At 43.8% G+C, this 27,320-nt stretch overlaps 1 protein-coding gene and 1 long non-coding RNA gene across 4 annotated transcripts in view; one reads left to right on the forward strand and one right to left on the reverse strand.

The window, feature by feature from the left end:
- LOC146822634 (uncharacterized) overlaps nt 1-27,320 on the forward strand; it is a 1,280,275-nt gene that overhangs the window by 553,051 nt on the left and 699,904 nt on the right. For all 3 annotated transcript variants that reach the window (XM_085606818.1, XM_085606816.1, XM_085606817.1), the window contains one exon: nt 18,332-18,362. In XM_085606818.1, coding sequence (XP_085462944.1) covers nt 18,332-18,362 — 31 coding nt within the window. The remainder of the gene's footprint in view (nt 1-18,331; nt 18,363-27,320) is intronic.
- LOC146822635 (uncharacterized) overlaps nt 1-27,320 on the reverse strand; it is a 224,138-nt gene that overhangs the window by 47,703 nt on the left and 149,115 nt on the right. The gene's annotated exons all lie outside the window — the stretch shown is intronic.

Below are 27,320 nucleotides of genomic sequence, written 5' to 3' on the forward strand. Positions count from 1 at the left end.
AAATTAATGCACTGTTCTATGGTGCCTAACCCCTTGCGGAATCCGTACTAAGAATCCGCAAGGATCCCTTTATCTTCTACCCATTCCTCCAGGCGACTCAGTAATACCCTACTCATAATTTTTAGGGAAGCAGTGAGGAGAGAAATCGGGCGGTAGTTTTTTGCCTCACCCCTCTCCCCTTTTTTATACACCGGGATATTGATTGATTCCCCCCAAGTCTGTGGGGCCGCAATCATTGCAGCAGCATTAAAAACCTTTGTTAACAATGGGCTCCATATGGAAATCTCGGCTTTATAAAGGTCAACGGGTACCCCATCAGGGCCCGGCGCCTTTCCCCCCTTACTGACCCGGATGGCAGCATCCACCTCAGAGACTGTGATATTAAGAGGTATGGGGATAAAAGCCAGGGTTTCCCTATCCCCCCCTACAGCTAGTCCTTCGGGGTTAAAAATACTAGTAAAATGAGCCACCCATTGTTCCTCAGATACCTGGGCAGACATTACCGGGACTTCTTCATTTTGGAGGAAGGGACTATTGACAGTGGACCAGAAAAGCTTGGTATCCTTAAGATCCACTGCCTTAGTCAGGTTGTTCCAGGCCTCTTCCCTTAGTTCCTGTTTCCTATCCCTCAGATGAATTGAGTATTCCCTTCTGAGGGTTTTAACTGCTTCCTTATCTCTGGGTTTACCCTTAAGAGCAACTTTGAGTCTTTGTAAGGATTTAGTACATTCCCTGTTAAACCATCCCCCGTTAATCCTAGGGCCCTTTGGTTTTCTTCCAGTTAAGATTTCTGCAATGTTTTTATTAATGATGTCGAAACTAGCTAGAATATCAGCATTATCCTTTTCGGGTTCGAAACAGCATTCCACCTCATCTATACAAGCAGACACAATGGTACATAGTAAATGTTCCTCATTTTGCCTACCCCATTTAATTCTAGGGCCATTGGGTCTATGTGGAACTACATCTGTCACTGCACCATGTAACGCCTTTACTTTATCCCCCCACAAGGAGAGATACATTGTTAGACAGTTATGATCGCTTAGGGCTGGGTCTACTATTACGGGTAAGGAACACAAAGCTGTAATACTGGAGGAGACAATGAGGTAGTCGATAACCGTGGCATAATTCCTACCAATAAAGGTCGGTACCGAATTGCCCTCGCTGTCTACGCCAGGTAACATAATGCATAAATCCATTTTAAGCATAAGAGTGTTTAGGGATTCCCCATAAACCGAATGTAAAAAATGGGTCTGATCTTCCCCCACCTCATCCCCATGCCCACACACCCTTTTGCCAACAAATGGGCACATGTGAATGTTGAAATCTCCGCCCCACAAAATATCAAAAGACACATCACTGCGCCCATATAACCTTTCCACCTCCGCTTCAAGTTCATCAACCATATCTGTTTTTGAGTGGTTAAAGACATTGTTGTAGTGGTTTATAACTAAAACATTTCGCCCATTCCTGTGTTGTAACCACAACAACTGAGAGTGCAGACCGACGGTCCGGTGGATTTTTACTCGAACCGGTAACCTCACAGAGAGCAATATCACCATTCCACCACTGGCTCTCCCCATGTTGGATGGCTGAGCATGGCAATTATAGGCAACATACCCATCAAGATAGACATCTTCGGCCGCCCAAGTCTCCTGGAGACACAAGATGTCAAATTGGGTTATAAATTCTAACCATCCTAGACGATCTATCTTGTTATTCCACCCAGCAATATTCCAACTCGCCATCTTATATCCCCGTTCTGTTAGACTAACAGCCTCAATAGATGGTGGGGGTAAGGTGTGGACATGGGTTACTTCCCCTGGCACGGGGTCTTCAGATAGTCAGGTCGGACTTGTACTTCCATTGGCCGGGGTAGGAGTATCTGAGTTACAGTGAAGCTGCCCAGAATTACGTGTATTACCCCCAGAGCTACAAGTAGCATTGTACCCATTGGGTGGGTTAATATCAGTTGAGCCTTTTTCCCCCGTGCCTACACCCGTGTCTCCCCCTGTGTCTCCACAGGATTCCTTATCCCCCTCCCCTGTGGCTCGATGGCATCAGTCACAGTCTTCCAGGCCACTAAACACGTCAAACCTGTTGGTGGTATCTAGGGGTGTAAAAGGTTTGAGATGATCCATTCTCCTGTGTGTTAGGGAGTTGTACCTTGGGCCTATAGTATTCCACCCATACAGATCTACAGCTATAGGTGGTTGCTTGTCGTTAAATATAGGGCCGTTAATGTAGACAGGTGGACGATATGGGTTTGAGAGCATTTGCCTCAATAACGGGGGCGGGGGGGCTCGCTGTGATTGATGATTAGGTGGGAACACCACTGAGCGAGGATAAAAATATGTTAGGGGACGGGGGGTAATAGATTTACTACCATGGTCAGACGGCCAGTTAAGTATAAAATGGACGGCATTCTGATCTCTAAAATTAATGACCACTATGTCTCCCTCAATATCTTTAGGTCTTCCTCCCAGCCAAGGAAGGCGGCGGACATGGACAATTTCTCCATTGATATTATTTGCTATAGGTCTGTGTAGACTTAACCATTGCGATATTTTATTTTTCAACTGGGCAAAGCCCTCCCGTTTGTTCTTCTCCAGCTCTGGTACCCCAGTAAGGACTACTACAAAGGGTACAGCTTCTGGTGGGAGTTCTGGAAGGGGGCCCTTGTTATAATTACCTCGAGCCGGCCGCTCGTTTCCTCTCTCTCTATTTTTATTCCCTGGGGCTTGACCAAGATTATTCCGCTGTCCATTAGACGTTACAGCCAGGGACAATGTGGGTTTACTGTTAGGTCCAACAGGGTTACTCCCTGATGTACTTCCACTCATATTATTTGAGGATTGAGGCAGAATGGTAGTCTGAACAGGGGTAGGTATAGTAGTTATAGCAAAAATACCTGATGAAGAGGGTAAAATTGGGGTTTGTATAGGGGGATTAGGCAACACTTTATTAGTCACTATCTTGGTTCCCAGTTCATGTTCTATCTTCCCAAGTCTGTCTTCTAATTTACTAAGTCTATCTACGATAGCCAGAGTATAGGTCCTCATTATAGACTCTATGCTATCGATCAAGGCCCTGTTTGAAGGTTCCTGTAACGTCACCACCGTGGGGGGGCTGTCGGCGGTGGAGATGACAGGGTCGGTAAGGGGAGTTACACATGGATGCGTAGGTGATATAACTATCCTTCCTTTATCTGTTACTTTAACCCGTCCTCCCCTAGTACTGTCGTCCTTTTTAATGCCAAAGTCTGCATGATTAATTTTCCTCTTTGGAAGGTCAGATTTTTTACGCCTTTTTGTCGGAGGAGGGCCATAGATTTTAACTGGCGTGACTTTTTTTGCCCTACTTTTAACTACTTTTGTTTGTTTAGGGATAGGGGTAATTTGTGCTTTGGTTATAACAATAGATTTGGTTGTACTGGGAGTGGTAACAATGGTTGACAATTTACTAGTAGTGCCTAAGGGTTCAAATTCGCTCGTAGGTGTTCCCTCTCTAAATATTAGAGGGATGCTGTCCTGCGAGGGGATGCAGATATTTTCAGTAAGAGTTCCGTCCCCCGTAGAGCTAATTAACACTGGTGACACCGGGAATGGTCTATTCTTTAGGCTTTCAACCGACCGCCGTCGCTCAGCCCGAAGTTCTTCAAGGGTGGGGGTAGTTGGAGAATCCAAGAGAGTTTTCTTAAAGTAATTATCTAATTTCCCATTTATCAAACTCACCGGCTTCTCAGGGCCAGGCAACTCCGGGGTTAGTATTTCGATTGACATAATGATTGGTAATATAATATACCCCCCAAGCACTTACACAATAGTCCTAGGCTGTTCAGTAATCGACCAGGGATTCTGGCCCAGTCCAGTCTCTGTGGGTCTATGAGGGTCTCAGAGGGTCCGCCCTTAGTCCGGGCTTTGTCCCGGGTGATGTCCCGCACACGCGTAATGACTTCAGGTCTTATGCTGACTGTGGATAGAGGGGGTGGAATCACGGGAAGAGGCGGCAGGTGTGCTCGATGGAACACGCACAGCCTGCTGGGCCTCGCAGTCCCGTCCTCCTGCACAGCAGCTCCCCACTCGATTTCCAATGCCCAACGGGGCTCCTTGCACACAGGTTCAAAGATGCTAATGCCCAACGGGGCTCCAGAAGACAGCAGGCAAAAACGGATCAAAGACTCCTCTGCGAGCGGCCCCCGCGAAGCGGGGGCCGCGAGGGGTTATCAGCGGTCAGCAGGTCAGCAGGGGGCGGAGTCACGGGTCAGCAGGGGGCGGAGTCACGGGTCAGCAGGGGGCGGAGTCACGGGAAGAGGCGGCAGGTGTGCTCGATGGAACACGCACAGCCTGCTGGGCCTCGCAGTCCCGTCCTCCTGCACAGCAGCTCCCCACTCGATTTCCAATGCCCAACGGGGCTCCTTGCACACAGGTTCAAAGATGCCAATGCCCAACGGGGCTCCAGAAGACAGCAGGCAAAAACGGATCAAAGACTCCTCTGCGAGCGGCAACGAGCTAAAATTGGAAAAATAGAGATCAGCAATGACCAGAAAGAGACAAAATAAAAGTCAGCAATGAGCAGAAAAAGGCAAAATAAAGGTCAGTAATGAGCAGAAAGAGGCAAGATAGAGGTCAGAAACAATCAGAAAGAGGAAGAATAAAGGTCTGAAACGAGCAGAAAGAGGGAAAATAAAGACCAGCAAGGAGCAGAAAGAGGGAACATAAAGGTCAGCAAGGAGCAGAAAGAGGCAAACTAGAAGCCAGCAATGAGAAGAAAGTGGCAAAATAGAGTTCAAATACGAGTAGAAAGAAGCAAAATAAAGGCCAACAACGAGCAGAAAAAGGCAAAATAGAGATTGAAACAAGCAGAAAGATGTAAAATAGAAGTCAGAAACAAGCAGAAACAGGCATAATAGTGGTCATCAACAAGCAGAAAGAGGCAACATTAAGGACAGCAGTGAGCAGAAAGAGGCAAAATAGAGGTCAGAAATAAGCAGAAAGAGACAAAATAAAGATCAGAAACATGGAGAAAGAGGCAAAATTAATGTCAGAAACAAGCAGAAAGAGGCACAATAAAGTCCAGCAACGAGCAGAGAGGGTCAAAATAAAGGTCAGAAGTGATCAGACAAAAGGCAGAAAATGAGCAGAGAATGAGCAGAACCCACTCACATACTCATGCACTCACTCACAGAACAACTCAGACACCCTCCCACCCACTCACAGACCCAGGCAGACACCCATGCACCTACTTACAGAATCACTCATACTCTTTGACCCACTCACAGACCTACTCAGAGACTCACACACCTACTCAGAGAGTCATGCACCCACTCACAGACCCACTCAGACACTCATGCAGTCACTCACAGACTGACTGACACACTCATGGAGGCACTCGCAAACCTACTCAGACACTCTCACACCTACTCAGCGACCCACTCATACATGCATACACCCACTCACACACAGTGAGACACTCATGCACTTAGTCACACACCCACTGAGACACTCATGCACATACTCATTCTAAAATGTTACAGATTACAGTTGGGAAATAAAATGTAAAAACCTTAGAAATTCACTTAAAAAAACAAAGGTTACAGGGACGTTCTAGTTAGAAAATCGAATTGTAAAAAACCTAGAAATTCACTTAAAAAATCCAAAGGTTACAGGGACATTAAAGTTAGTAAATAGAATTTTAAAAACCTTATAAATTCACTGAAAAAATTAAAGGTTACAGGCATGTTATAGTTGGGCTCAGATTTCACTCATACAAAACCATAGAAATTCAGCAGTTATAGTTACCTGATCTAACTATAACTTAAACCCCCACAATGCACTGCTTATGACCTCACATATAACAGAGCACTCATGACATGGTCAGTGACATCACCGATGACATCTCAAATTACATCAAATATAAGGCTTTATACATACTGGCTAAATACTTACTTTTTCGTTGCAAAGGCATGTGTGGTTAAGTAATATGCATGATAAAGGCATGTGTTGTAAAGGCATGCCTGGTGAAGACACGATCGTTCTGATGACCAAATTGTTTTGGCATGCATTGTAATGGCATGCATGGTTCCGTCATACACCCATGCACTCCATAAGAGGCAGATTGATACACCAAACAGCTAATAGCATCAGGTGAGAGCAAAACACTTGTCTGGTGCGAGCCCAAAGCCCACTCTCTATATATTTCAAAGAATTGGCTTCATAAGGTCTGGTAGGCAACTAAAGCTGTCTGTAGTCAGAATTAATGAGCTGTTTCTATAGCATATGCTTGATTGTTGAATTTATTTCTATCTTTAGCCTGGCAGAGTAAAGAGAAACCGTGGAAGAAATGCATTGTAAACGTACATGCATTGATTATTGTATCTACTACAAAGATTGGATTAATTCACCATGAACAATGAACCATGACCGTGAGCATGCACAAATTAGTGTTATACAGGAAAGGTTACTTTCTGTACACTGTGAGCATGTTTAGTGAACAATGATATCTCCTTGAGCCGTAACGTTTTTTTTCATTTTGCTCCATAATATGCCCTTTTTAGATTGGGTGTAGCCAAAGCTTTCATCATTAACATCATGAAAAAAAGCATAGTGAGCCTGATTCACAAAGGTAATCTTACACAAAGGGATTTACGAGTAGTATCTTTACGAGTGCAGACTCTGCACACATAAAGATATTACTTGTAAATCCCTTTGTGAATAGCAAACAATCGTAAACGTACACAAAAGTGTAAGTTTACCTTTGTGAATCAGGCTCACAGTGTGCCAAGTCAATAGATTAGGCTTTTTGATAGTGAAAGTGCTTAGTGAATAATGGGCCGTGATATGGGTGTGTTTGAGTGGGATTGTGTGAATTGGTGCGTCACAGTATGCAAGGGTTATGTGAGTGAGAATATGGATGAGTGAAAGGGATGCATGGAAGGATGAACAGGTGAGGACATGGGTAAGTGAGCAATAGTAGCAGTAATAGAGAAAAGTCTGCTTTCACCAACAAGATTATAGTCATCGAAACATTCACCCTTCATGCTGCAAATATCTATTCAGCCAAACACCTGGCTTTGTATTTACTAACCCATTTTTTATTCACACGTTCTCACAAACATATATGCACTTATCCATCCATGGAACTAATCACACATTCATCCATTCATGTATTCCTTAGCCAATCAATGAAGAAGCACTTTCATAATAAACAGGCCTATTAATCTTGGCAATGCTTGTTTGATTCTTCAGTGTGGCTGTTATAATAAATTAAAAAAGGGTCATATCTGCACACAATGCCCCTGTTCTTCACAGTAATTGGACATCACACTTTATTAGTAGCTCTTCAGTTAAGATTGTACCTCTTATATTTTCAACTACATGGACAATCTTTCCTTCATATGCTTTCTTGGCTGTTGAGAATAAATCTTGGCTACGAATCTCTGAAAACTCTCACAGAATATTTAGGTGAGATCAAATTTCCTATGGTAACCTGGGCATCATTTATGCACTTGTTAGATGTTTGAGTGTGAGATTCATTTGTGTGTGAGGAGCCAACACAGATAAGTAACCCCTTAAATGTTACTTTCTTGATGTATTTGTTTAGACTGCAGTGGGGTGATTCAGGGCTGGACTACAACTTGAGATGTTTAGACAAGGAGAAAAATGGTTGCAATGATTATTTGAAGTTCATATTTGCTGCTACTTAAAGACAGAATGAACAGCAGTCATTTGAGATGGTCATTACCACGGCCAGCTGCAGTGAATGTATCATCTTCACCTTTGCATTTGAAGACTGAGAATTACTGTAGCAATCAGAGAGTAACATGTGTTTAGTCGGGTCAGCAGAAGGGGTGTATGGTAAGGTGGTTGTGGTAAACCAAATGGATTTATCAGCTGGTCCTCTGCCATCATCAAGCACAGTCACGTCAGAGGCCACTGACACTGATCTTACTTAGGTGGGCAGGTGGATACAGTTCTCCCACAAGAGATTCAAGAAAATTCCACCATCAATCTGTCATCTTTGTGAACATCACAATACTCTAAGGTGCCTACAGGGCTTTCAGCAGCAGGTGCTAAAACTGTGGTGCGCACAAAGTGTCAGAAATCACTGAGGAGTTTGAAGCTTTCTAATACTCTTTATAGCACCTATAGTGCGGCCACTAAAAAGTTTGTCATACCCCCAAATACTCCGGATTTTGCTTACTTTTGGGATACTTCATTAGAATTTCACATGGTAGAAAATATGAATAGATATCTCAAGTTAATTTGACAGAGTCAATGAGAGTAGGAAGGGATACCCCAATTATTCAATTCACCCCACATGCCCAGGATTCTATAACCACAGACATTGTCTCTAAGAGCAGTGACACAACAATATTTCCCATCAACTATGGATAGTCTATCTTGTGTGTAGTCAGTTGACCAACTAGTCATACCTGCAGGTGTGTGACTTTTCAATTAGCTAACCACCAAAAATGCTTCTAGTCAAGCTCCTCTCTGTTTCATCATAGAACAATACCCATTGCTTAGAGTTGATGATATTGTTTTACATGTATTCCAAGCACTTTAAAGGTATCCAGCATGGACCTGACAGAGTACATTAGGTTGCTCACTCATTTTCTGCTTTCTATAAAATCTTGAACATTATTAGAGATAACCTCTTTCCCTTTAAGTGGAGCATGCAACATGTGTTGTTGTGTGTGACTCCTGTCGTAGCACCACTGAAATACTTTTGCACATGTGTGTGTATGCAACTCTCTCCAGTGGGATTGAAACAAATTAATGGCGCATGTGACCATCCCCAGAGGGTGTTGTGTATACTATTGGTGCTGTGCATACACTAATTTATTTGAGAATGGAACATACATGATTGATGTGGGTTATTTTCTCCCATTGTAGATGATCTAAAATGTTTGTGTGTGCTGTTAAAATCTATACTTTTGATTCAGTCAATTGATTCTATGGCATAACCACTATTATAAGGTATGCCTCAGCTCCATCATGGATATCCATAAAAAGATGTTCTCCTATCTTATAAGACAATGGCACAGATAGTATTAAAACCATATACCAGCTGGACATGTGGGGCAGCTTAGGTTTTTGATGGCTAAGGGGCCGATTCCGATTTCGGTCGGAGGGGCTCCGACCGACGGTCGGAGTCGAAAGGAATCTGACACGGATTTCCGGATTGCGGACGACAGACTCGGAGAGCCCGTCCGCCTTCCGGAAATCCCTCAGTACTCCCCCGGCCGCCTCTTTGCAACCGAGGGAGTACGATGGCATTTTTCACTGCCTTTTTGTGCCGGTTTTTCCGGCATGAAAAGGCAGTCGGAAACTGTCTTTGGGGGCCCCCAGTAGGGCCCCCCTGGGTGCGAGGCTGCTGTATGGTGCCCCTCTGTGGATCCCTGCACCCGGTGGCAGGCACCTTGGGGTGCCGCCCACAGGGTGCAGGGATGAACTGCACCCCTGCTTTCCACGATGCAGGCATGCATTCCGCTCGGAATGCATGCTTGCATAGTGTTGCATACGAGTGTGACCGAACCCTGTTCGGTCGCATCGTACTTGCAGGGCCGTACCCGATGACAGCAGGTCGGTCGGTTACGGCTCCTGACCGATGTCGGACGGACCTGAGTCCGTCCGACATACTGTAATTTGCATGTTTTCATATAAGTGCATTGATTTAACTTCAGTGGGTGGTCCTAGCACTGACACCTGTCAGGTATTCAATCCTGAGTCCATATTTATTAGTTAAATAAATGTGGAAATATACTAATTTCAGCTTTATTTTTTCACAAAGACCAAAATAAATATGGATAAATACAGATCAAATTAGCAAAAAATAAACATGGATGAAGACAGAAAGAAATGTAAAAAAAAAAGCAAACCGGGAGCCCCAAATTATAATCCTTTCTGCGTTGGGGTGTGCCATGCAAATATCTTTAAGTGATTTGTTGACTTACCATCTTCTGTTGTCCCACACTTCCACATTGTAGCTTCAAGTTGCACATCAGTCTGGTTCATCAACGTTTCTGTGCTAAGACTCTGTTCTGGAGAAGTTGACATCCAGTAAATATATCAACAGCAGAACCTCTCTGAAATACAGTGTGCTGGTTTATATGGCTGTTGGCCTTCTCAAAGGACAGGATTGTTTACCACATACGCCTGGCTTTGACTTCTGCTGCAGCTACGTACAATATTTCAAGGCTCTTACAGTCCAAATCATCATTTCCAGTTGGTGGTATTTGCAGTGTCCTGTGCACTTGAAATCCTTGCTAGCATTTTTGCTGGTGTATAACTGGCTGGAATAAGAGCAGATTATGAGTGTCAATTCAATCACGTCATTCACATGCCATCAATCTCAGTCAAAATGTTTCACACTAAGGGGTCTATTACCGTGGCGGAACGCAGGACCATCCGCCAGGGGTGCAGCTGCAATTAGGATGCCATCGCCACCGTGGCGGTGGCATCCCCTATTCCCAGCATTGTGGCGGGTGGTGCTCACAGCACTGCCTGCCACAATCCTGGGAATGCACGTTGTGCATTGGCATGCACAAGGCGACAGGCACCATCCATTTTTAACATTGCGGCAGGCAGTGCTTTCAGCAGCACCTGCCGCAATGGTTAAAATGCATGTTGTGCATTTGCATGCACAAAGTGGCAGGCACCGCGCGGTGCCTGCCGCATTGTGCATACCAATGCAGGGGGGTACCATAAGTACCCCTATGTGCACCCCCACCCCCGCAACCTCCTGGGGGCCCGCTACGGGCCCCCAATAGCAAAGACCGCATGCCTGCATTGCCGCCATGAAAAGGCTGATCTCTGCCATAATCATAATATGGATGGCGGTGTCTTGCAGACACCGCCACCATATTAACCATGTTTTCCGCCCGGTCAACGAGTTGACCGGCGGAAAAGCGCCAGACGGTCTTTCCATCCGCCGCAGACCCCCCCATCCTAATATGGTGGGGGTCTTTGAGGTGTGGATGGCAGGCGGTTCGCCCCCGCCGGGCCAGAGGTGGCTACCGCTGGGCCGGTTGGGGCGAACCGCTCGCCATCCTAATAGGCCCCTAAGTCAGAGAATGTGTGCAGTGGTTCTCCACTTTCCGTAACATGTCGGTCCTCTCTGGGTCTCTCCATCTAAACATTGCATACACATAAGGTGTTTTATTGGTTTCACTGATAGAATATCGACATCAAAAATATAGATGAAAAGAATGTCGAGGTAATCTTTACATAATTTATGTATATACCAATGACACAATATCTAAGAACAAAAAACTTTTTATTAGCAATTAAAACATTAAACTATTAAAAAATCTTTAAACTTACATTTCCCACTACAGTCAGTGCAACAGTAGGGAAAGTGTTGGATAGCGTAGGGGTAAAAATTACTATGCCCACTCCAATGAGTGCAACAGTAGGGCAAAGTGTTGAATAGCATAGGGGTAAAAATTACTGTTCCCACTCCAGTGAGTGCAGCAGAAGGGAAAATGTTGGACAGCGGAGGGTTCAAATTTACTATTCCCACTCCAGTCAGTGCAATAGTAGGGAAAGTGTTGGATAGCAGAAAGGTAAACATTATTATTCCCACTCCAATGAGTGCAACAGTAGGGAAAGTGTTGGATAGCGGAGGGGTAAAAATTACTATTCCCACTCCAGTGGGCGCAACAGTAGGGAAAGTGTTGGATAGCGCAGGGATAAAAATTAATATTCCAACTCCAGTCAGTGCAATAGTAGGGAACGTTTTGGGCAGCAGTGGGGTAAAAATTACTATTCTCACTCCAATGAGTGCATCAGTAGGGAAAGTGTTGGGTAGCGGAGGGGTAAAAATTACTATTCCCACTCCAAGGAGTGCAGCAGTAGGGAAAGTGTTGGATAGTGGCGGGATAAAATTTACTATTTCCAATCCAATCACTGCAACAGTAGGGAAAGTGTTGGATTGCGGAGGGGTAACAATTAATATTCCCACTCCCGTCAGTTCAAAATATTAGCAACAAAAAACTCTAAAACAAAATAAATAAAAAATATATATAAATATGTTAAAAATGTAAATACAAATATATTTAGTATATAAAAAAAACATTTTCTAATGCTATATACTTATGACAAATACCTACACATATTATATTAAATAAACTAAAAAATAATTTTCAAACAAATTATTTTTAATTAGAAAATATTTAGAAATGAAAACTTTAATTATTACATAAATTTCGTTTTTTTCCTACCCATAACACCACACAATTCACAACCCACATCTAAATTAAAAAAAAAATATTACATAATTAACATAATAAATTACCGATTAAAGAAATATTATTATTAAAAAACAAATTAAAACTCATAAAAATTAACTTCCCACACTTTACCCCTATAATCCCCACAACCCACAGCTAAAATTTAAAATTATAAAAATTAATTACACACTTAAAACATCTTTTTAATTAAAAAACTATTAGTTTTTAACAACTAATTATAAAGTAAGTAAAATTAATTTACTCCCCGCCCTTTACCCCAATAAAAGTATAACCCACACACAACAAAAAATAATTACCCTAATTAAAAGTCCATTAATTAATATAAATGATCAACTAATTATTAATTAATTAAACATAAATTGCCACCTATAAACCACACAACCCACACCTAAAATTAATTACACAATTTCCATAATTAATTTTCAATACATTCATTAATATCAATTTAAACTAATTATTAATTAATCAGAAATAAATTACTTCCCACCATTTACAACTATAACCCCCACAACCCACACCTAAAATTAATCACACAATTTATATATTTAATTTTCAATTAATTAATTACCAGCTGATTATGAATTAATTAAAAATAAATTACTTCCCACCCTTTACCCCTATATACCCCTAAACCAGCACCTGCAAAATAATACAATTCACATAATTAATTACAAATTAATTAATATTAATTGCCAACCAATTAATAATTAATTCATAATAAATTACTTCCCACAAGTAACCCTATAAAATCTCAATTAAATAAATATTAATTCATACAAAATATTCATTAATTTATTATAATTAAATTACTTCCCTCATATTCCCCTATAAACCCACACCCCCACTATGGAACTAAAAAATGCTAGATTTAATTAGAATAAAATTGATAACTGCTAAAAATGATACACATGTATTAAAAAACATGAACAATTCTTTTACAAAAAATTACATCACATACATTTAAAAATATATACTAAAATACATAACACTAGTAAAAAAATTGATATTTTAAACAACTATATTTTTGCAAACAGTATTAATGATGTCTATGTTTGCAAAATTGATATTAATTACCTTCAAATGGATATTCTTGACAATGATATTCATGCACTCGATATTTCCACTCCACGATATTTTCATCTCAATATTTTCCACCTCGATACTCTGTCTCATTACTGTTTTAATGTTAAACCGACTCCTGCTTTCTGGCACAAGAGTGGATGGAAACCCCTGTGCTGTATGACGTAATACTCAGGTTTTTAAATGTTGATCCAAATGTGCTTAGGAAAAGGAAATTCCTTTCCTTCGCTCCCATCGAGCCTCGCTCCTGCTGCAAGTAAATTCAACTGAGAATTTGCTAGAGGAGATTAGTGCTTGCTATCTGATACTCAAACCCTTCTTCCACGGCAGTGGATATAGCAAATAGTCCATTGGCAACTTTATCAACCATTTAGCACTGAGCAGAGGTACAGTGGTGTAGCTGCCATGCCAGGTACATTTCTTGACCCATGCTTGTTTTGATCAATCATGCAACGGTGCCACTTCATATCTTCGGTTGCTTGTGTTCCAGTGCAAACGAGATGTGGCCTAGTAATTTGCATAACTTGCGGGCTCGCGTCCATCACAGTACTTTCAATCTATCACTTTGTATCTCTCAAGTAGCGTCCTTCCTGGAGGACAGGGAAGGTACATTTCAGGGTCTTATTGTCCCTCTCCTCCAGCTTGTGCTCCCCCTCCAGCATACTCTCTGGCACTAGAGCTCTCAAAAGAATCATCACTTGCCCGGAGAAGGAAAAAGCCATAGAGCAGCTTCACCCTCCAGCTACTCTGGCTTCTTCCCTGCCTTATAACACCCTGGGAACTATACAGAGATGTTAGAAGGGTGATCTCTTTCCCTAAATCAAACCTAGCTCTGAAATTGAGGGGGGTAGATATGGATTCTAAATGTTTTAGTTATTATTGAATCAAGCCGGCATTCTGGCCAGCCTCAGTGAAATGTGCGGACTGTGTCCTGGTGCAATTTGCTGACACGGGACACATCCAGTGTCACCTGACGTTTGCTGTTTTGCATTCAGAGCAGCAACATGAAGGTGGGGAGGGAGGCCACTTATTTATTATCCATTTTATTTTAATTTTATTTCATTTTCCGTCCCACCTGGGTCCAACAAAATGCATCTCTTCAACGCCATCAGCACAATTTTTGTTTCAGTCTCATACTTTGGAGTGGGGGAGGGCTATCTTTACCTTAACCCTTTGATGCCAGAGCCATCAGGGTAACAATAACATTCATATTGTCAGATCACAAATGCTATCATTTGGAGACATGCTTTTGAGATCTCTATATTCTATATATAAGAGATATGCATCCACTGTGAGATATTCAGCTACATATGCCTATATAAATTATTACAATAATAGCTATTTATGTAGTACTTATTAACAGGTAAGTACATCCATACAAATTAATTTAAATGTGATGTTAATAATACAAAGTTGATAAATAGCACAAATTTACCAAGGGGGAATAAATCTTTAAATCCAAAAAGATAAGCAACATAAACATTTGAGCCATTATTCGAGGGACAAAGAACACAGTATCCACTACCAATCATAAATATAAATTGAACAATGGATTAAGCCTTGGGTACCTAAACGTATGCCTAAAAATAAGCGAGTATATAGAGCATAATACAACTTCCTATGTTCAATGATGTAACTGACTCACAAAAAACCTGTCAAATGTTACATAATAAATTGAGATCCTAATATTGCCAGGCCTAGATATCAGGGATAATGGAGGTTTCTCCTAAAGAATACTTTGAATTTAGAGATCTTGACCAAAATAGGCTGCCCAGATTCTCTCAAACGTTTTAAGTCCCCCAATTCGTAATGCATAGGCTTGTTCGCTTTTTTTAACTAGTTTCATTTTTTGGACCCATTCATGGACAGGTAGTATAAGATCTGATCGCCATCTTTGAAGCAGAAGTGATCTAGCTACAGCCATTGCAATGTATAATGATTTAACAAACTTATCTGGAAGAAAAAGATCTGGGTCGCAGCCAAGTATTATTAGCCAAGTCCTCAATCCTATTAAAATATTGCATTCACGTTCCAAATTAAAGAAAATATCCTTCCAGAACCTCTGGATCAAGGGGCATTGTAATATAATGTGTTCCCAATTGGCTGAAGGATGGTTAAGGCAGCAGAAACACTGTGCTGATTGGTTGGTGTAAATTTTAGATAGAAAAAGAGGAGTTCTATAAAGTTGCCATTTTCTGAAAAACAACATCCTTCGCCAATTGGCTCCCCTTAACGTACTAAACTGCTGACCACATACTGACCCTTGGTTGCGGTTAAACCCTTTTTCCACTCCCCAGGTTTCTTAAATGTGGTATTATCTAATAATTCATATACCACGTGTTTCCGTTCACATATCGGAGCCAGATCATGTTTGCTGAGGAATTTACTAAAGATGTTGTATGACCCAAGAAGAAGGAAATCATTGGTGATTAAATGAGACATTTCAGCTATGCTCAGCCATCTATCATTCCTCAAAAAATCTGAGATTTTCCGGAATCCAGCATTGGCCCATTTTTGTGTTACCACTGAAGATTCTCTGATACCGGGAAGTAAGATAGGGCCGGATAACGGGGTTGAGGAATTGATTACGGGGATGGAATATCTTCTATAGAGAGCCTGCCGTTTTTGGAAAAACCACTGTAAACACTTATATCGTGCTAATTTAGGTGATTTAAAAATTGTTAATGGGGAGTGGATCTTATTTTCCTTGCAAATTAAATTCATAAAATAATAAGATTTGATTGCTGTTGCGGCTTAAATCTAGATATATATTGTGCAAAATCTGCAAAGTAGTAATCCCTGAGATTCTGGAGAGCTAATCCTCCATGTTCCAGCTCTTCATATACAGTGCTAAGTGCAATTCCTGGGCCTTCTTTGCCCAAAGGAAAGTTGTAAACATAGACTCTATTTTGGTAAAAAAAAAGGAGCTTATTAAAATACAAGGAATTGCAGAGAAGAGGAAGTTGAATAGTGGAAGGACAGACATTTTAATCAATGTAACCCTACCCAAGATGGTTAATGGAAGAGAGCTCCATCGAAGAAATAAGTCATGAACTTTTCGTAGAAGTGGGGCAAAATTCAGATCGTATAGCTCAGCTATTTGTGCAGAAAAATAAACACCCAGATATCTCTTAGGTTTAGCATTTACACAGGAAAGAATATCAGGGTGTAAATCCATACAAGCTTCACCACACAGTATAATTTCTGTTTTTTTTCAATTAATTTTATATCCACCTAATGCCTCAAATTCCTCGAAGATCTTAAAAGTTTTTGCTTGGACCTCCTTCTCAGGCTTTATAATAAGCATGATATCATCGGCGTATAATTTCAATTTTGCCATAGTTGGAAGTGGGGGGCGGATATCAATATTATTCCTGATTGCAATCGCTAATGGCTCGATAAAAATTCCGACGACAGAGGGCACCCTTGTCTAGCCCCCCGTTTAACCTTAACCTGGCCAGCCTCCGAGGTGTTAATGGTTACATTCGCGTCCGCATAAGGTATAAATTCTGAACCACCCCCGTAATTTTAGGAGGTATACCAAAATTTTGCAGAATAAAAAATAGGGTCTCCCAGATGACTAGGTCAAATGTCTTCTCAGCATCTAAAAGGAGGACTAGCGCCGGTATCCTCTGAGTCTCAAAATAGTTCAATGCTTCTGTTAAATAGTGCGTATTTGTGCCAAGCTGCCTGCCAGTGATAGAACCATTTTGGTCAGGGTGAATCAAATGCGAGGCGTTTTGATTAAAACGATTAGCTAAAGGTTTGGTGATTATTTTATAGTCAGAATTTAATAACGTGATGGGGCGGTAAGATTTCAGATCTTCACTATCCTTTCCCTTTTTCCAAAAACTGACTATATTCCCATGTCTAAATGACTCTGGTCTCACCCCACCTTCTAAAATTGAATTAGCTAACAATAGAAAAAATCCAAAATGGCACTACAAAAAACTTTTACAAATTCTGCTGGGAGGCCGTCTGGGCCGCAGGCTTTTCCGCTCAGAAGATTTTTTATGACCCCCTCCAGCTCATCTTTTGTGAATGGCCTTGCCATTGTCATTTTCTCGATATCCGAGAGTACCTATAATTCATTTTTCTGAAGGAAACCTCTCAAGGATGTAATATCAACAATCTGTTGTTGGTCATATATAGACCTATAATATTGTAACATTATATCACCTATTTTTACAGGGTATTCAGTACGGGAGGCAGTTGAAGGACATTTTAAAGCATCTATCTGGTTAGTGGCAGCCTGCTCCCTTGCTCACAAGGATGATAACTTGTGACCTCGAGGTAACACAAGAATCTCTGCAGCAAAAGCAGAAACCTACTGAGCTGCCTATATTAAATACAACTCTGTGACCTGCATGTTACATGTTGTGCTTTGCAGCAGGCATGTTAACAATCTATGCTATTTTATGACGACTGAAACCTGTGACTAGATTGCACATAGATTTCTCTTGCAAGTGCATTACCCTTCCGTGTTATCTTACTGTTATTATATTCTGGAAATTACAGGGTAGGCGAAGCCCGACACATCTCGAGCCCTGGCTCTTCAGATGAACTCTTTGCTCATTCCCCTGCCCACCTCCCCCTAGCATCTTAAGACCCTCACGGTGAGTAGCGTGATTCAAAAACCCTGAATGATTAAGATATTTTAAAATGTGACCAAATAAAGAAGTAAGACAACATGTACTATCACATTTGTCCTTTGTGCCAATTTCTTTGGGCAGAGTTTTAAAAACATAAATGTGTAAGTTGACTATAAGAATCCTTTGCTCATAACTCCAACTCTCACGACTTCACCTCCTTCCTGCTGCCACCCATTGACCGCCAACTTACTGGACCACAACGTAGATTTTTTCCCTCTTTCCAGCACTGATCACATAGATTCATTATTGGAGAACATTGTTGTTGGACTACTAGTTCAGTGAAAGATAGAATGAGATTTAATGTGCATATATTTAATTAATATTGTTTTTTCTCTCTCAACAGATAACCTGCCTACAGCACCTAATACACGCAGGTAAGGCATTCGTTCATCTTTCTTGGTTATCAACTAATACAAGCAAGCAAGATCTTTTGTTGTAGAGTGATATCAAGCTGATTGAGAGAGGCCTGGTTAAATGTCTGCTAGCACCATTCTGAGACTTTAAAATATATATGCCTGTGGTCAGCAATTCAGATCCTCATTGCAGCATGTAGATTCCATAGCAGTGGATCTGAACAAAATTAGGAAGCCTCAATTATGACAGATTTGCCGACCAAAATATTGAGTAGGTACGCCTTCACAGTTAAGTGTAGACTTACTTATTTTGAACTCCACAGCTACGTACCTTGGGAAAAAATATGTGTGTGTGTATAGAGTTAAGTAAAGTAAACCTTTACTTACCTATATATATATATATATATATATATATATATATATATATATATATATATATAAAAATATATATACCTTCAGAAAATGTTAGTCCTTAATATTAAGGCACTATTTCTCACATCAGTATTTCCTACAGGATCATTAAAAGGTATACTGGCTAAGATTGAACGAAATGTGCAAACACAGCAATATCACAATCGTTCCACAAATTGATAAGAATGTTACCCTTGAAGGTGAGGAGTTTGGTATGCAGATAGGTAAACTATCTTCATTAAAATCATGGAGGCGGATGAATGTGTGAGTTAATGTTCAAGGGTGTGCAGATCGGTGAAGTAAATGTATTTTACAACGTAGACATTTTTCCCAAGGGATCTTGATGAAATGAACGAGTGATGCTATTTTAAAATGCTCTAAGATAATTCGTTTTTTTGCTTTCTTCTACGCAGACTTTTTTCCTACACTAATATCAGCTGCTTATTTCGGAGTGTACGTGTTTGCCATAGGGCCTGGTGGTGGTTATATTTTATCCAACACCTCAAAGTATAGGGTAAAATCAGTAAAGTTGGGTGACAGGGCTAGAGACCTTAAAGAGAGGTTTTTTTCAATGGTTACCTTTGTTGAAAAAAACACTTGTGTCAATCAAGCAAATAGATGGATGGCTAAGACGTAAATAGTACAAAAATTGCAAAAATGTAACAATGTCACTAGACACATCTACAACAGACACAGCCATCAGAATACGTAACTTAACAGTACAAAACCCTACCTTCTATCATGTATGGATGAGCATTGATGCATAAACATGACTCCGCCCCAGCATAAAACAAACAACACAAGACAGTGAACTACTCTTGCTGAAACTCAATGTGCTTGTACAAAGGAACATGCAATTCTGAAAATAACATCCTCAAAACCATTTTGCATTGGCTATACAAAGTAAAAATGTACTGGTCATGCAAACATGCATGCCCGCATGATGCACTTGTAATGAGGCGAACAAGATATCCATCACATTTCCAAAGAGTCAGAGCCTGATTTGTTGTTTGGCTGAGGGGTACTTCATCACAAACATGACGGACGTCCTGTCCACCTTATTAAAAGTCCATTACTACATATTTAGGATATAATGCAGTAGTAATGGTGCAGACAGGATACCTGACACGTTTGTGATACAGAACATATTCAGCAAACTCTAAATCAGGCCCCTGCTCTTTAGAAAAACCTGGATCATCAATACAAATTCAAACAGAGGCTTGAGCAAATATAGAAAGCAGGACATTTCAATAGCATTATTGAGTATTTGTAAGCTGCTTGTTGGATTTGGGCTGCTATGTCCTGAGCCAATTCCTTTAAGTACAGCACAGATTGCTTTACAAGCACTGCAACCTCAATTTACCAAAAATTTATATTTTCATATTTGGCACCTGGACAAAGCTGAGAACCAACTGTCCTCTGAACCTTTAACATCTGCCAACCCCTTCAAAGGAAGCAAGGAATGTGATGGGAATCCTGACTCAAATTTTCACCTTATTTTGGAGTATCCTTCCACATCATGCACAATTTACTCCATATCTTTCCGTATCAAGAATATACTACAGGTTAAAGGCCACCATCACCCAAGCTCTGCTTTGCAAATATTATTCCAAGGGATTTTACTTTTGGGGTCTCATCCAACTTCTTTGTAAACACCATCAAATCAAAAACATGGTCAAGAGAAAACACTACCTATGCTTGGAAGAAGCATTGGAAACCATGTGGAACTAAGGAAGACTGTGAAGTTCTGGCATACTTTAAAAGAGATGGGAACAAAAGGTGGGGACACTACAGGTGTTTGGACGAGAACCCTCACTCACCCGAGGGTGACATGCTTCATCATTGGGCCCCTCCACACGCTGGGACCACAAGGTACCCAGTGTGGGCTACAGCTTTCCCGCAGGAAAGGAGCAGGAGTGTTTTTAGTAGCACGTCTATGTGTTAGTCAATCAATCAATACATTTGTAGAGTGCACAACTCACCCGTGAGGGTCTCAAGGCACTGGGTGGGCGGGGGTGCTGCTACTGCTCGAACAGCCAGGTCTTGGGGAGTCTCCTGAAGGCCAGCAGGTCCTGGGTCTGTCGTAGGCGGATGGGGAGGGTGTTCCAGGGTTTAGCGGCGAGATGGGAGAACGATCTGCTGCCGACGGTCGCTCGACGGATGCGGGGGACGGTGGCGAGGGCAAGGTCAGCGGAGCGAAGCTGGCTGTTCGGGGTGTAGAAGGTGAGTCGTTCATTGAGGTACGCTGTTCCGGTTTTGTGGAGAACTTTGTGAGCGTGGGTGAGGAGCTTGAAGGTTATCCTCTTGTTGATGGGGAGCCAGTGTAGGTCTTTCAGGTGGGCTGTGATGTGGCTGTGGTGGGGGATGTCGAGGATGAGGCGTGCGGAGGTGTTCTATATGCGTTGCAGTCATTTCTGGAGTTTGGCTGATGTTCCTGTGTAAAGGGCGTTACCGTAGTCCAGTCTGCTGGTGACAAGGGCCTGGGTGACTGTCCTCCTGGTACCGGTGGGGATCCATCTGTAGATCTTGCGGAGCATGCGGAGGGTGTTGAAGCAGGAGGCGGAGATGGAGTTTACTTGCTGAGTCATTGACAATGCGGAGTCCAGGATGACTCCCAGGTTGCGTGCGTGGTTGGTGGGGATTGGTGCAGCTCCCAGTGCGGCCGGCCACCATGAGTCGTCCCAGGCGGAGGGGGTGGATCCGATGATGAGGACCACCGTCTTGTCCGAGTTCAGTTTCAGGTGGCTGATCGTCATCCATTCGGCGATGGCCTTCATTCCTTCGTGGAGGTTGGATTTGGCGGTGGTGGGGGCCTTGGTGAGGGAGAGGCTGTGTGTTGTCGGCGTATGAGACGATGTTGAGGTTGTGCGATCTGGCAATGTTGGCGAGCGGTGCCATGTAAGATGTTGAAGAGTGTCGGGCTGAGGGACGATCCTTGGGGTACGCACAGATGATCTTGGTGTCTTTTGAGCGTAATGGGGGGAGGCGGACACTCTGGTTTCTGCCGGTGAGGTAGGAGGTGGTCCAGTCCAGGGCTTTGTCGCGGATCCCTGTGTTGTGGAGGCGTGTGCGGAGGGTGTGGTGGCAGACGGTGTCGAAGGCAGCCAAGAGGTCCAGGAGGATGATGGCCACGGTTTCTCCATTATCCATCATGGCTCTGATGTCGCCGGTTGCGGCGATGAGGGCTGTTTCGGTACTGTGGTTGCTGCGGGAGCCAGATTGTGACGGGTCCAGGATGTTGTTCTTTTCAAGGAAGGAGGTCAGTTGCCTGTTGATGATCTTCTCGATGACTTTCGCCGGGAACGGGAGGAGGGAGATGGGCCGGAAGTTTTTGAGGTCCTTGGGGTTAGCTTTGGGTTTCTTGAGTAGGGCGTTGATCTTGACGTGCTTCCAGCTCTCCGGGAAGGTGGTGGTCTCGAAGGAGCTGTTGATGATTTTGCGGAGATGGGGTGCGATGGTGGAGCTTGCTTTGTTGAAGATGTGGTGCGGGCAGGGGTCGGATGGTGAACCGGAGTGGATCGTGTTCATGATTTTGATAGTGCCTTCGTCGTTGACGTGGATCCAGGAGAGCAGGGGGTCGATGTCGATGTGGATGGGGGTTGGTGAGTCTGAGGAGTCTGTGTCTGTCAGGGGGGCCTGGTTGCTGAAGCTGTCATGGATGTCTGCGATCTTGCGGTGGAACAAGGTGGCTAGGGAGTCACAGAGGTCTTGTGATGGCGGGATGTCGTTAGAGTTGGAGCTGGGGTTGGAGAGATCTTTCACGATGTTGAAGAGCTCTTTGCTGTTGTGTGCGTTGTTGTCAATGCGCTCTTTGAAGGAGGTCCTTTTGGCGGTATGGATGCGTTGGTGATGTCTGCGGATGGCCTCTTGTAGGCTGTGTTGCTGTCTGGTGTCTGTTCGAGGTGCCACTTTTTCTCGAGTCTATGGCAGGCCTGCTTGGATGCCTAGAGGTTGGCGGTGAACCAGATGGGTTTTCTATTGGTGCGTCTGTTCGAGGGTTTCTTGATCGGGGTGAGAGTGTTGGCGCAGTTGTCGATCCATTGCCTGAGGTTGAGGGCAGCAGAGTCGGTGTTGGTAGTGTCTGTTGGTGGGTTTCGGGCGAGGGTGGTGACTAGCTGGTCTTCAGTGACTTTGCTCCAGTTGCGGTGGGGGGCCGTTGTGTGCAGTGGTTTGTGGTGGGCTTCTCGAAGGTGAAGTGGACGCAGCAGTGGTCGGTCCAGTGGAGTTCAGTGTTGTGGCTGAAGGTGACGTGGTTGCTGGCTGAGAAGATGGGGTCGAGCGTGTGTCCGGCAGAGTGGGTGGGAGTCGTGACAAGCTGTTTGAGTCCGAGGTTGGCAAGGTTGTTGAGCAGGGTGGTGGAGTTGCTGTCGTTGGTGTTCTCGAGGTGGAAGTTCAGATCCCCGAGGAGGAGGTAGTCTGTGGATGCAAGGGCGTGCGTGCTGACGAAGTCGGCGATGGAGTCGCTGAACTGTGGCCGGGGACCGGGTGGTCTGTAGATGAGGGTTCCTCTGAGGGTGGTGTTAGGGTCGGTGTGGATCTGGAAATGCAGGTGTTTGGCGGGGATGGGCGATGCGTCGGTGCTGGTCGAGATTCTGAGGGTGTTTTAGTGGACGATGGCGATTCATCCTCCTGTGCCGTTGGTGCGGTCCCTGCGGGTGATCTTGTAGCTGTCAGGGATGGCTATGGCGATGTCGGGTGCCGAGGAGGGGTTCATCCACATCTCCGTCAGGAAGGCGACATCTGGGGTGGTGGAGTCGAGTAGGTCCCAGAGTTCGATGGCGTGTCTGCAGGCGGAGCGGGTGTTGAGGAGAATGCATCGGAGGTTGTTGCGTCCTGCTCCGGAGGACGTGGTGGTGGTTTGGAGGCTGGTGTATCTGCAGTTCCGGCAGGAGAAGGGTCCTTGGGTGTGCTGCAGGGTGGCCCGGAAGCAGGTGTGTACTCGGCTGGCGTTGAGAGCTTGGAGGGTGCTGGCGTTGTAGCGGTGTCGGGTGTCATGGTGTTCGCGGGGCCAGGGGGTCTGGCGCAGGGCGCGGTCCAGGCGCAGATGAGTCTTGCCTTTGGCGTGCCAGCGGCGTGCCCGCTGCATGCGTCTGCCATAAGAAGGGGAGGTGGGAGGGAGGAGCAGCTGGGAGGCGGGAGCAGAACGAGTGGGCAAGCGGGGGGGGCAGGGCCGCAGGGAGTGCAGTGGTGGGAAGGAAAGCGGGACTGCTTGAACAATATGCCAGGGCACAAGGGCACAAAACGGGTACAGAAAGCAAAAAGGGCACAGAGTACAGTACAGAAGTAACACGGTACACAAGGAATAAAACGGCTGACAGAAGTAAAAAATCAGACAGCTGGCAAAGGGACAGAGTGAGCAGACAGATACTCACGGCCCACCACTGGGCCACCAGGGATGAGGCACCTGGTGGCAGCCTGCGGGTGGAGGAGAGCCTCAACTCGTGGCAGCAGCAGCGATTCGGCAGTAGGGACACGGGCACACAGGTGGAGCTGTGCGGCGTGGTGAGTGACCTGGCTGGGACAGGGTCAAGGGTCGCTCTCCTCATCGCACAGCGGCCGCCATAAGAAGGGGAGGTTGGAGGGAGGAGCAGCTGGGAGGCGGGAGCGGAACGAATGGGCGAGCGGGGGCGGGGCCGCAGGGGACGCAGCGGCAGAAAGGAAAGCGGGACGGCAGGAACAAAATACAAGGGCACAAAATGGGCGGGAATACAGAAAGCAAAAAGGGCACAGAGTACAGTACAGAAGTAACACGGTACACAAGGAATTAAACGGCTGACAGAAGTAAAAAATCAGACAGCTGGCAAAGGGACAGAGCGAGCAGAGAGATACTCACGGCCCACCACTGGGCCACCAGGGATGAGGCGCAGGTGGCAGCCTGCGGGTGGAGGAGGGCTTCAACTAGTGGCAGCAGCAGCGATTCGTCAGTAGGGACACGGGCACACAGGTGGCGCTGTGCAGCGTGGGGAGTGACCTGCCTGGGACAGTAACTCTAGGTTAAGTGTGAGGGGCAGAGTGCAACAAAACAAGTGTCTTAAAACTATCTCAATGAGGACAAACAACTTAATTCCTATGTCCTAATGGATAGAGGTTAAAAGCATAGTGAGACAGGGTTATGGATAGTCACCCTGTATACAGGCAACATGTTTCTGCCCTATGTGACTCGGATGTTCCAGGCATTCTTCAGGACCATAGTGTATTGTCACTCTGCTATATAAACGTGTACAAATTATAATATCAAAAAATATCCCAAAAATATACTCAGGCCTATATCTTGATCAATAGTGCACAGTGGCAACGGGTTGATGAGTGGGTCAGATGGCCCTACAAAGGAATCATAAAGAGGCACATATCAAACATAGAGGTCTCTCATAGTTTTTGGCCGTCTCTTTCCCCCTCCTCTTGGACCTCAAATTAAACGAGGGGGTACCTTTTTCTCATATTTGGCACATATCAAACATATGCATCAATGTAAATTTGAAACCAGTGTGCACCATCACCTCAATCAAATGTGGGCAATGTATAAGGTCCGAGGCAACCATCTACAGAGTCTCTTCACATGTAAAACTCTCTATTGAGGTGCAACAACATAAGTGAAGATCAAAGAAAACGCAACAGAAACACACACATTTCTTTAAGCTAAAAGCAAAATACTATGCTGGACGAGTATATATACCTTGTCTCCAAGGAGTCTGTGAATGAAATAAAAGTGAAGAAATTGAGTCAAGGGAACGCTCTGAGCTTTATTCTGGCGCAGCACCCATTATACCCTCATAAAACTCCGCCTGTGTTCTAAATGTATCTCTCATGAGGCCATGGTGCTCGTAGGTTAATCAAAACCACCAGTACTATCATTAACGAGTCAAATCCGTGCCTTATTGGACATCATGATAAGTGAGTAAATGTAACTGTAGGAAATAACTATAAAGAATAAGTCACACCATATTTAAAAAGCCCTCAACTCAAGGTACGACTGTCGGGTGTCGAAAGGCAGCCGGTCAGGGTAACCAATGAGCATAGACCATACAAATGGTAGCAAGCCAGACCGCAGCCCTTAAAAATGTCAAACAAACTTTTTTATAATCTCACCTTACATGTGGGGAGCTGTGATCTATGGAGACTCTGGTGGGAGTAATTGAGCCGTGAGTCAGGCGCCTGTTATGAGCGTCATTATCTCGCATGGTCAAACCCGCTAAGGCTATATGGAAACTGAAGTCAAACGGACGCATTACTATCACCGTCCCAAAAGTAAAATTAACCAAAAGGACACTGTGTGAAGTGGGTAAGTATAACTATGGAGCAAGACTCGCCCCATATTCAAATAGCGCTCAGACCCAATGTGCGACTGTCGGGTGTCTATAGTCTCATGCCAACCAGTCACGGTAACAGATAAGCAGAGAATGTTAAAAATAATAATGACAACCTAGATCGCGGCCTTTAGAAAATGGCAGACTAACTTCCATATAGCCTCACCTTGTGTGTAGAGGAGAACCTTACTCTACAGAGATTCTAGCGGGAGTAATTGTGCAGCAGTCTGGAGCCTGTTAAGGGCCTCATAATCGCGCATGCGCAAAACCGCTGGGCCTGCCTGGGAACTGTAGTGAAAAAGACTGGTTATGATCACCCTCCCTGTCATACTAGTGTAATCAAATTCAAAGGAAGCATGTAACAGTCTTCTAGATGGCCTGGGAAATGTAATCAAACAAACTTTGATCTGAAAACCCTTTTACTATGACCGACCCTATCATGCCAGTGTATCCATTTTCAAAAGAAGCATTTAGCAGACTGAAATAGGGCTAATGTTTGAATATCATGTAGTAAACAATCATTTATGGGGAGTATGAATAGACATGTATGAATTTGCATTGAATAATGGACAGAGACGAATGGCAACAGTGAGTCAATATCATGGGTCCATATGGAAATACTCTTCCAACAGCCATCAAATGAGTAGCAATTAGATGCCAGAAGAATAGTGGTATAGCAAGGATTTATAATGGGCACCATGGTATATCATCATTTAGACCACTAAGATGACAGCCCAGTCTGAACACCCAGCGATGTTCTCTGCGAAACAGTACTCTGTCTAGAGGGCCCATGTCCCTACAGTAGTGTGGTTTGTCCAGGACCACCCATGTGATATCTTCTTCAGTATGTCCCACATCCAGAAAATGCAGTGTAAGTTTGGTATTCGATTTCTTACACTTGATGGAACTCCTGTGTTCAAAAATTCTCGTTTGACCTTACAGGTCATCCTACCCACGTACATCATATTACAAGGGCATTTAATCAAGTAGAGGAGTCCTTTAGAATTGCAATTAGTATGATTGGTTAGGATCCAGGGAGTTTTTAAACTCAGGTCCAGTTGTTTAGTATGTGTTGTCAAATGACAAGCCACACATGAGCCACAAGGGAAGTGGCCCTGTATGGGCGCCCCTGTCCAGATGGTGCATGGTGTATCAGTCGTCATGGTGTTTCGTGGCTTTGTGTGTACCAAAATATTGCTCAAATTTCTGCTGCATTTAAAGGCAAAGAGGGGTTTCTCACAAACCTTGTTGCCATTGTTAAGAA

Source organism: Triturus cristatus, chromosome 5_2 (genome assembly GCF_964204655.1).
Source record: "Triturus cristatus chromosome 5_2, aTriCri1.1, whole genome shotgun sequence".
Classification (NCBI taxonomy): domain Eukaryota; kingdom Metazoa; phylum Chordata; class Amphibia; order Caudata; family Salamandridae; genus Triturus; species Triturus cristatus.